At 54.6% G+C, this 10,783-nt stretch overlaps 1 protein-coding gene across 1 annotated transcript in view; it reads right to left on the reverse strand.

Moving 5' to 3' along the window:
- Nucleotides 1–1,477: 1,477 nt before the first annotated feature.
- Nucleotides 1,478–10,783, reverse strand: part of LOC103270949 (zinc finger protein 324B) — a 9,515-nt gene continuing 209 nt past the window's right edge. The window contains exons 2-5 of the mRNA XM_021717755.1: nt 9,159–9,285; nt 8,632–8,754; nt 6,338–7,814; nt 1,478–1,874 (exon numbers count right to left, since the gene is read on the reverse strand). Of these exons, the coding sequence (XP_021573430.1) occupies nt 1,478–1,874; nt 6,338–7,814; nt 8,632–8,754; nt 9,159–9,279 (2,118 nt within the window). The 5' untranslated portion in view covers nt 9,280–9,285. The remainder of the gene's footprint in view (nt 1,875–6,337; nt 7,815–8,631; nt 8,755–9,158; nt 9,286–10,783) is intronic.

The following is a 10,783-nucleotide window of genomic DNA, read 5'->3' on the forward strand; positions in this document are numbered from 1 at the left end:
TCTTTTTTTTTTTTTTTTTTTTTTTTGAGTTAGAGTCTCACTCTTGTTGCACAGGCTGGAGTTCAGTGGTACATTCACAGCCACCGCAGCCCCTCGACCTGCTGGGCTTAGATGATCCTTCCTTCCGCCTCAGCCTTCCAAGTAGCAGACGCCCATTTCCTGATGAGGCAACTGTCTCAGGATTATAACCTCAGACACCGACATATCTTCAGATATCAGTTCTGCAAAGTAAGGGATGGAGGCGTCTGTCCAGGCTTACAAGACATGCCCAACGTTTTATTTACTTGGAGATAACTAGACAGAGTGAACTACAGAGGCACACCACCAAGCCCAGCTGTTTTTGTGACTTATTGTAGAGACGAGTTCTCACCAAGTTGCCCAGGCCGGTCTCAAGCTCCCAGGCTCAGGGAATCCTCTCGCCTTGGCCTCTCAAAGTGCTGGGATTACAGGCTGAGCCACCGCGCCGGCCAGGGGTCATTCTTAACCAACCTGAGTGGCCATGAAAACTACTGGAATTATCTGGGAGATAATCATCTGAATTATCAACTTGACCTACAGTGTTTTTGCTGATAATGAGAACGTGGGCGGTGTGTGTGTGTGTGTGTGTGTGTGTGTGTGTGTGTGTGTGTGTGTCTTTACATGGGTGATGTCACCTGCTGAAATAGGGACCGAGTGCTTAATTCAGACACCAACACCAAAAGTACAAGTTATAAAAAGGAGAGGTTTTTATTAGCCATGAGCCGGCCAGCGGCCACTTGCCTGCTGGACATAACAGTCCCACAGCAAGCGGTGCCCATTAGCTATAGGGGCTTGCTTAAATGGGGGAAAACCACATTGGGACTTTCCAAGTGGGTCAAACCGTAACATCCTGGAGGCTTAGGTACCTTTCAAGCAATGCTAGTGGGGTTCACAGAAGCGGAAAAAAAAAGCTGTTAAACAGTTTAACCTAGCCAGCAGGTGCTGTTGCCAGTTTCCAGAAAGGGAACTTTTTTTTTTTAAACTGTGCAAAGGTTGAGTACATGCTTAGCCTAATTTTTGACACTGTAGATGTCTTTTTAAGCCCCCTTCCACACTGCCAGCTCTGAGGGAACCATGTCCTCCCTTCAGAAGATGTAACCCACGAGCCAGGGACAGGTGTGATATTGCCCAACAGACGCATATTTTCTTTTCTTTTTTTTCTTTTTTTTGAGTTGGAGTCTCACTCTGTCACCCAGACTGGAGTGCAGTGGCCACTCCTGGCCACTGCAGCCTCGACCTGCTGGGCTCCGGTGATCCTTCCGCCTCAGCCTTCCGAGTAGCTGGAATTACAGGCATGCGCTACCATGTCCGGCTGATTTTTTGATTTATTGTCTAGATGAGGTCTCATCAAGTTGCCCAGGCGGGTCTCGAACCCGCGGGCTCCGGCAATCCACTCACCTCAGCCTCCCAAGGTGTGGGATTAGCCCGGCTAGGACGCATATTTTCAAAGGTCTACCCGTCAGAGAGGCGCTCTCTTCCTCTTGAAAGAATCCACAGTGCCGCGCCTCTCTGACAGCAGCTCTTCCATCACACCCGGTTCCCAGGACTCGGCAACTCCCCAGGGGTACACCAAGTTAGAATCCTGGGCACGTGCACAGCGTCCCGGTGCCTTTATTACGGGACGTGAGGGGCGGGGCGGAGTATGTTTTGGCCAATCAGAGTCGGCGCTCTGCTCAGGCCCCTCCCACCCCCTGTCGTTCCCTAGGTAACAGCTGGAGCTCATTCGCCCATCTCTTGGGGTCTCCATCGCATTGGCGGGAGAGTTGCCCTGCCCTCCCGAGAGGCCAGAATGGCGACTCCGCGGCCTCCTGGGTCCGTAGTTGGGGAACCGGACCGGGAGTCGCTTCTGGATAGTTCTGGGAGGAGGCAAGTCGGTTCAGAAGGTCAACCCGCATCTGGGCCTTTTCTCCACCCCGGGGTATTTCTCCGGAGGCGGGAGCTTCATTCGACCTCTGATAAATGCTCTGCAGACATGCGGAAGCAACAGAGTCGGCGGACGCCCATTTCCTGATGAGGCAACTGTCTCAGGATTATAACCTCAGACACCGACATATCTTCAGATATCAGTTCTGCAAAGTAAGGGATGGAGGCGTCTGTCCAGGCTTACAAGACATGCCCAACGTTTTATTTACTTGGAGATAACTAGACAGAGTGAGCTTCATTTCATTTCTCTCAATAGGCAATGCTGTTTTCTAAATGACTGTGGAATGGGTCAGTTTTGCTTCCACACGCCAAGTGGCTGGCTGAACCATGTCTTATTCACTCAGTTCTAAATTCCAAGTGCCAATTTTGATTTCTTCTGACCCGTGAGAATCCCTGACTGCCTGCTCCGGTTGGAGAGAGGTCTTAAACACAAATTGGAAGTTGTTTCTCGGAGGGTGGGTGGGTTTGAGACTATTCTCTGGTACAGTGCAGATTTCCCAGAAACATCTCTTTTGCTTTCCACTACATGGGGAGAACATTAGGGTGTTCTCAAGTAGCTGTCCCCAGGGAAGCTTCATTGTTGTGGGTCTCCCCTGGACTTCTGGTTCCATAGCTTTCTGACTATATGCAGGGCAAGCTTGGTGGGACTTCTCACTTCCCTGGTGTCCACTCAGTATCTGGCTTTCCCTAAATTAGTGACAGCTCCCCATCCACTTTTAGTTTCAGAAATCCATTGCCAGTGACCCCTCTTTCCTCAACCTCATCCTCATGGGTTTCTACGTTTTAAAAACCCCTCTGTAGTTTCAGTGGATTTCTGAGCCAAGTGAGATGGATGTGTCCAGTCAGATCTCAGAAGTCCAGGGACTTTTACAGTCACTGCCTGTTAAGGGTTAAGAGCAGACGGGCTAGTCCAACATGACCACTGAGGTTGTAAGGGGCAGATATCTGAAGGCCCAAGACATGGGAGGAAGTGGGAGACCAGGTTGGTGGTCAGTGATCAGTCATGGATACCGAGAGGGGCAGATTCAGAGAAGGTGGAGCAGCTGAGTGAAAACAAACACAAGCATAGGTGAGAAGGAGCTCAATGGGGAAGGAACTTGGAGGGAAGACAGGCTGGGGCACTGAGCCCAGTCTGAGGGGTCAGGAGGGCTCAGGACAGTAAGTTGGCTCTAAGACCATCAAACCAAGGTAAAGATTTCAGGTGACTCTCTGGGTACCCAACTTGTTTGAAATATGCCTCTGCTCCTGAATCCCATGGGATCTCCAGAAGAGCCCTCTGTTAGGAGTCTTCATCTACAGCTTTACAGACTTAAAAGGGGGAAGAGTGATTCAGGGACCCACAGGGGACCCACCTCAGAAAACCAGCTCTTGCAGGGACTTGGAGAGCTGCATCCTGAATACTCCAACTCCTTTTTATTTTTTGAGTTGGAGTCTCACTGTTGCCCAGGTTGGAGTGCAGTGGTATGCTCATGGCTATCGCAGCCTTGACTTGCTGGGTTCAGGTGATCCTTCTGCCTCAGCCTTCCAAGTAGCTGGAACCACAGGCACGTGGTATCACGCCTGGCTAATTTTTTGATTTATTTTAGAGATGAGGTCTCAACAATTTGCCCAGGCTCGTCTTGGACCATGGGCTCAGGCAATCCTCTCACCTCAGCCTCCCAAAGTGCTGGGACTATGGGAGTGAGCTGCCACCCCCAGCCTACAACTCTTTGCAGGAACTTGGGAGGTTTGTGGGGCAGAAGGGTCTGGGGTCCAATGGCACAAAACCTGTTTTTGTTTGTTTTTTTTGAGTCAGAGTCCCACTGTTGCCCAGGCTGGAATGCACTGGCACACTCATGACCACCGCAGCCTTAACCTGCTGGGTTCAAGTGACCCTTCTGTCTCTGTCTTTCAAGTAGCTGGAACCACAAGCGCACATCACCATGCCCAGCTAATGTTTTGATTTATTATAGAGACAAGGTCTTGTCAAGTTGCCCAGGATGGTCTTGAACCCCTGGGCTCAGGCAATCCTCTTGCCTCGGCCTCCCAAAATGCTGGGATTACAGGTGTAATTGAGCCACCGCACCTGGTCCTGTTTGTACTCTTTTTAAGTAGGGGGATGGCTATAAGGTTCTGGAGTATAGGATGGAGGACCCACTGGGCTGGAGTCAGTGTTGTGGGGTCACTACATATGGCCATATCCTCTGCTTCAGCAGCAGGCGACACACAGCCCTGCCTTGATTCCTCCACCTTTCTATGGCCAGGAGGGCTCATCGCACAGTTGAAGCCATGTCCTGAACATCTGTCATAATACACAGCCTGATGGTTTGTCTACATATTTTCAGTATCACCTGCACTGCAATGGGGTGAAATGGGTGCAGGTTGTTACTTTTCTTTTTTTTTTTGAGTTGGAGTCTCGCTCTGTCACCCAGACTGGAGTGCAGTGGCCGCTCCCGGCCACCGCAGCCTCAACCTGCTGGGCTCCGGCAATCCTTCCGCCTCAGCCTTCCATGTAGCTGGAATTACAGGCATGCGCTACCACACCCGGCTGATTTTTTGATTTATTGTAGAGATGAAGTCTCGCTGCCCAGGCGGGTCTCAAACCCGCGGGCTCAGGCAATCTACTCACCTCAGCCTCCCAAAGGCGCAGGGTTACAGGCTGAGCCACCAAGCCCGGCTAGGTTGTTACTTTTCACACAACTGTTTTAAAATAAACCTTTATCAGCCAGGCTCAGTGGTTCAGCCTGTAATCCCAGCACTTTGGGAGGCTGAAGCGAATGGACTACCTGAGCCTACGGGTGCGAGACCAGCCCAGGCAACTTGGCAAGACCTCGTCTCTACAATAAATAAGAAATTAGCCAGCGTGGTAGCATGTGCCAGTAGTTCTGGCTAATTGGAAGGCTGAGGCAGAAGGATCACCGGAACCCAGCAGGTCGATGCTGGGGTGGCTGTGGATGTGCCACTGCTCTCCAGCCTGGGCAACAGAGTGAGACCAACACTAAATAAATAAATCTTTATCAGAGCTTCTTTGAACTCTTATTAAAACCTGAACCATGTTCTGGCACAGGGACAGGAGACTGCTGTAGACGGCCACACTGCTGTACAAAAAACCACATGTATTTCACGTTGCAAATGCTACTTTTTTTCCCCAGTAAAAAGATCATTTATTTCTCAAAGATGAACCTCCAGGCTACAGGAAGCAAACTGGGCCCCAATTCCACCCTTATGTCCGTGTCATGCAGGGGTGTTACACTGGGGCGGGGGGAGCATCTCAGGAGGGCTTCACACATAGCCTTAGGTAATGGCAAGTCCTTCCTATTCAACTCTCCCAATTGAGGACAAATGGGAGGACACATGGCAACCAAACCCAGCAAAACTGAGCAGCCTCATCTTGTCTCTAAAATTACTACTATCAGCTCAGATGTAAAGGCTGCTCATACCATCAACTTTGGTGACAAGAGTTGGTGACAGGACTGGATCAAGCTTAGACTTGGAGGAGAATGTGAATATACGTCACTGAGGAGCCATCTTCCTGGATATGTCCTTCCAATGCTGGGAGCCACAGTTTGCCCCATGGGCTTCCACCTCCAGATTCTGCCAAGTATGGAAAGCCAGGCCCTCATACATGACTGACCAGAACACAGCCTGAAAGGAAAGGAGTCTGGATGCTGGGCCAGTCCACCTGGGCTTGAGTTTGTCTCCACTGTGTGCCACGGACAACTCTTCTCCAGTGTGTGCTTCAGGTTTTTCATCTTCCAAGTAAGAATACCAGCCCAGCACTCAGAACAAGAGCTGGCAGTGAACTCATGTTGGCCCGTACAGGATCCTGCCTATTAGAGTGTATGCAAACACAGTGCTCAGTGGACCCAAATCTTGTTTATTTTTTCCAGGAGAGGAGGCTGAGACTTAGAGCCTAGTCACTTGCCCAAAGCGCATACTCCAACCCCTAGTCCCCTGTGGACTCTTGCCAACTGGATGGCCCTGGGGAAGGCTTGGATGAACAGAGGCTGGTGGGATACCCAGAGGCCATTCAGTGGCCAGTTTGTGCACAGACATCACAAATTTCTTTGGGCAGCCCCCATCCCATGGGGGATTCCTCCACTTCACTTCAGCATCCACTGTCATAACATACCTTGAGTGGCATCACAGTGAGGGGCTGCCATTGTTGTCTTCCTCATGGCTCTGACTACAGGCACTGCCTCACTAGAGTCCCAGCCTCCATGTGCTGCCCTTCATGTTTCTGTATTGTGACCTCTCTGGAGATGGAGGTCTGACCTGTGGCTGAAATGGCAAATCCTGTCACCATGTGAAAATGGAATACAAAGGGTCTCCCTAGTCCCTGACTCAAATGCACAGGCCTTGTCCCTATTGTGGATCTACAGAGTACACGGGCCCTTTAGTTGTGAAAGGGATTCACCGAAGGCCAGGAAAGGTGGGGCTGCGACCTGCCACCTCAGGCCTTGTCTGACTTTGGGACTGGAGCTGGAACTGTGGCGGGAGTGGGTTCGGCTTCCCTCCCCGGTACATCTTCCGATGATGCCCTTGAAGGAGGCCTGGCTTGCGGGTGCAGGCTGGGCCTGGGGTGCTGGCTTTCTCACCAGTGTGCGTCCTCTGGTGGTGCAAGAGGGCCTGACGCTCACGGAAGGCACGGCCACAGTGTGTGCACACAAATGGTTTCTCGCCCGTGTGGATGCGCTGGTGGCTCAACAGTACAGTGCCCTTGGAGAACCCCTTGCCACAGTCCCCACAGCGGAAGGGCCGCTCGCCTGTATGCAGTAGTTGGTGCTGGGTGAGGTTGGAGCTGCGGCTGAAGGAGCGGCCACACTGTGTACAGACAAAGGGCTTCTCGCCCGTGTGCACACGCTGGTGCAAAAAGAGCGAGGAGCCCTGGCTGAAGGCAGCTCCACAGAGCGCACAGACAAAGGGCTTCTCACCCGTGTGTGTGCGCTCATGCTGGATCAGGTGCGAGTTGCGGCAGAAGCGGCGGCCACACTGTGCACAGGCATAGGGCCGCCCGCCCGCATGGATCTTGCGGTGCTGGCTGAGGTTGGAGCCATGGCTGAAGGCCTTGCCGCACTCACTGCAACGGAACGATTTCTCAGCTGTGTGGATGCGCTGGTGCCGCACCAGTGAGGAGCTGTGCCGGAAGGCCTTACCACACGCAAGGCACGCATAGGGCGTCTCGCCGCTGTGGATGCGCTGGTGCTGTGTCAAGTGTGACGTTTGGCTGAAGGCCTTGCCGCACTGGGCACACTCGTAGGGCCGCTCCCCAGTGTGGGTGCGCAGGTGCTTGAGGAGGTCTGAGCTCTTCACAAATACTTTGTTGCATGCCCTGCATTCGAAGGGCTTCTCCCCAGGGAGGAGACCAGGGCTGGCCTGGAGAGCCTCGCCCAGGTCATCCCAGCTTGGGGACGCCTGGCCTCTGGGGAGTCTCTGAGGTTCATGCCAAGCTGCACCGGTTCCATCTGTGCCCCCTACGCTAACATCCTCCAGGTCCTGGACGCTCCCCAAGGTTTTCCCAGGGGCATCCTGTGTACACGGTTTCTGCCGCTCGAGTGCCCTGGGATGCCTTCCCAGTGCAAGGTGGTCTGTGAGGGTCTTCCTTGACCGGCTGCCCTTGGGAGGCCTCAGAGGGGAGGTCAGTCGCAGGCTGACACTGGCCTGGCCACTGCCTGAGCCTATCAGGAGCCTCTCCCAGTAGATCACTGACACCCCCGTGGGTTTCCTCTCCCGAGATGGGGACACATGACATTGTCCCTGCAGGCTTTTTGCAGCATGGCAGGCACTCACAGCAGGGCAGATACTAGTAGGTATCCTAGATGGCCTATGTGGAAAGGCTCCTGGTGATGCCACTTCTCCAGAATCATCTCCATCCTCTGCCAAATGCCAGGACCCTGAAAGCAGAGAAACGGTGGCTGACTGGGGCAAACTCCAGGAGGTTTTCAGGGCAGGCTGAGTGGGCAGACAAGGGTGAACCCCAGAGGCCCAGGTGGCTCTGCAGGAGGGGCTGAGGTATTGGGGCAGCATGTGCCCTGACAGGTGTGGCACTCAGTGCATTAGGGACTCCCACCATATGGACACCAATCCCTGGGCACCCAGGCTTTGGGGTGAGCATAGTTCAGTAGATGCTATTGCCACCCAGGCCTTGGACTGGTCAACTCCTGCTTCTATCCCATCACTCATTCCTCTTTCCCCAGGGCCCCAATCTCGGGCACCCACTCCACAGACTGCTCTGCTCCTTGCACTGACCTCTGTCTTAGCTCTAGCCTCATTCATGAGTCTTTCTTGCAGACTATCTCTCCCCCAGCACTGGTAGCCCCACAGAGGCAGGACCAGAGAACCCTGGTAGGGGCTGTCTCTAGTGCCTGGCACTATAAGGCTCAAATAATAATTGATGACCACAAACAGATGAAAGAAGGAAGAAATGACCCCACAAATGTGCCAGCTAGATGTGGAGAATTTGATGCTACACAGCCAAGCTGAGGGTGGGACACTGTACATGTCTCACCAGTCTGGGAGACCCACCTGTGTGAAGCCAGTTCTGTGCTCTTCAAGCTCCCCTTCAAGGGCAGCTAAGGCTGATGCCTCCAGGAGAGGCAGATGACGGAAAGGAAGGAAGTCAGGAGAGGACATGTCTAAGTGTCTGGGAGGGGACGAGAGGGTTGGGCAGAGGTTAGTCCTGCATTCACCCCACACTAGGTTCCCACTCACCAAGGTTGTGCCTTCTGTGGGCGTTTCTGGCTGGGGTTGGGGCTGTGTCTGCTCCATGGGGAACCCAAGGCTCCTCACCACGCTCAAGTTGGGTGACCACATGAGGTCGGGAGGTGGAGAGTCCTGTGGGGAGGAGGAGCAGGTGAGAGGCCAGCCTAGCTCAGGTAACCCACCTCCCCAGAGAGGGTGGGAGTCAGGGGTCATGGAAATAGATGACATCATCTGTGCAACCAGGAGAACCTAAAGATGACCCAGGGCAAGGGCCATAGGAACAGCCCATGGGTGCTGAGAGCAGCAAATGTGTCTGCAGTGCCAAACAAAGGGGACTGAGCTCGGCACTGAACTGGACAAGCTGACAGGTTGTGACTAGGCCAACCATACTATGTGTCCAGGGTCCAGACCTTGCTCCACATGGCCCCAGAGCAGAGATGTGGGTCTGCTCATTGCCCACCAGTGAGGTGTGGGGGCAGTCCAGACAAAACAGCCTGTCACCAACTGGGCTTCCCATGGAGGACCCAGGGCCTTACCCAGCGAAGACACAAGGGCGAAGTTTTCCAGAATCACACAGCGGTACAGGGCCCTCTGGGCTGTGTCCAGAAGCCCCCACTCCTCCTGGGAGAAGTACACGGCCACATCCTCGAAGGCCATCAGGTCCTACAACAGCAGGAGGAGAGAGACACAGACCAAGGTGTGGCTGTGTGACCCAGGACCAAGCTCCCTGTCCCAATGGCCACCTCCCCTGATTTCCCACAGACACTCACCCGCCTTCCCTGGGTTCTGCCCCAGGACCTTCTTCAGATGGCACTTCCCTCACCTGCCAGGGCGCCCTCCCCTCCATCTTCACTGTCCAGGTCACAGATGCCCCCTCAGCCTCCCATACGAGAGCAAGGCCTGGGTGCTTGGCTGGCTGCCACACCAAGCGTAGCCCCAAGTGTTCACTTGTGTCAACAAAACCACTCATGACCCTCCCTAGATGTGTCCTTTCTGCTCTCATAACAGGCAATTGACTCCATCCCCGCTCTGGACCCCCATGGCATGCCCATCACTGGGACCCTCCCCTGCTGTGCTTGCCTGACATTTCCAGGCTGCCCCTCCAGCCTGAGGTTGGATGGTCCCCACCAGTGGCCAGAGGGAACCCAGGGACCTGATGAACACACAGTAAATCAACCCCTTCCTCCACCACAGTGGTGCCTCCTGTTTCTTTCCCAGTCGGCTGCCACTCTCCCCTCCCTCAGCCACCTGCCAGACTTTTCCCCCAGCCTCAGGCACCCCAGCCATTCTTCTTCACCTTCAAGCCCCAAGGGCCCATACCTGGAGAGGTCATGAAATCACTCCCTCCTTAGTCCAAGTGCCAGGCCCTGCCTTCAACCCAGGACACCAACAACCTCGGTTCCAGCAACACCGCCACTCCAGGACGTCAGAGTGCTGCTCTCTCCCTGAAAAGCCTGGTTTCCCTTGAGATGCTTCTTTCTGTCTCCAGCCACTCCACTCCTCCAGAAGCTCAGACTGAGCACTCACCCCACACCGGATGCATCGGCGGATCCACCCGGAATTGCATTGCTTTCCCAGCGCCTCGACCTTAATCCGGTCCAGGCGCCACCATCGCTCGCCTGGACTGAGGCAGTAGCCTCTTCCCTCACAGACACCCCCAGTGTGTCCTTTCTCCACGCAGCAGACAGGTTGAAAATCCTAACTCGGGTTTTGCTCACAACCGTCCATGGCTCCCGACGCCCTCCAGAGCATCCCAGCTCCTGGCATACCATTTCAGGCCCACACACCACTCCCAGCTCCTCCTGGAGACACTCGCTTCCAGAAGCGCCCGGCTCGCCCTCCCGGGTCTTGCATGCTCGGCATCCCGCAGTGGAGCTCACCCCCAGCCTCGCCCCGCGGCTGCCACCCTGCCTGTCCCCTAACGCGGACACCGCGGTGCGCGGCGACAGGCTCCAGCCCAAAGCAGGGAGCGGGAGAAGCCGCCAAGGACAGTCCTTTCCAGGGTGGGTCTCGGGCCACGGGGCACTGGGGTCCCCAGCCACTGGCGTCGCGTGTCAGCGCGGCCAAAGCGTGCACTCGAGGCAGGCGGGGAAGAGCCGACCCCGGCCTGCAGCCCCTCGGAGCGTCGCCGGGGCTGGTCTCCCCGCCAGACCAGGGCGCG

Source organism: Carlito syrichta, unplaced genomic scaffold (genome assembly GCF_000164805.1).
Source record: "Carlito syrichta isolate Samal-C Ts95f unplaced genomic scaffold, Tarsius_syrichta-2.0.1 Scaffold310876, whole genome shotgun sequence".
Taxonomy (NCBI): domain Eukaryota; kingdom Metazoa; phylum Chordata; class Mammalia; order Primates; family Tarsiidae; genus Carlito; species Carlito syrichta.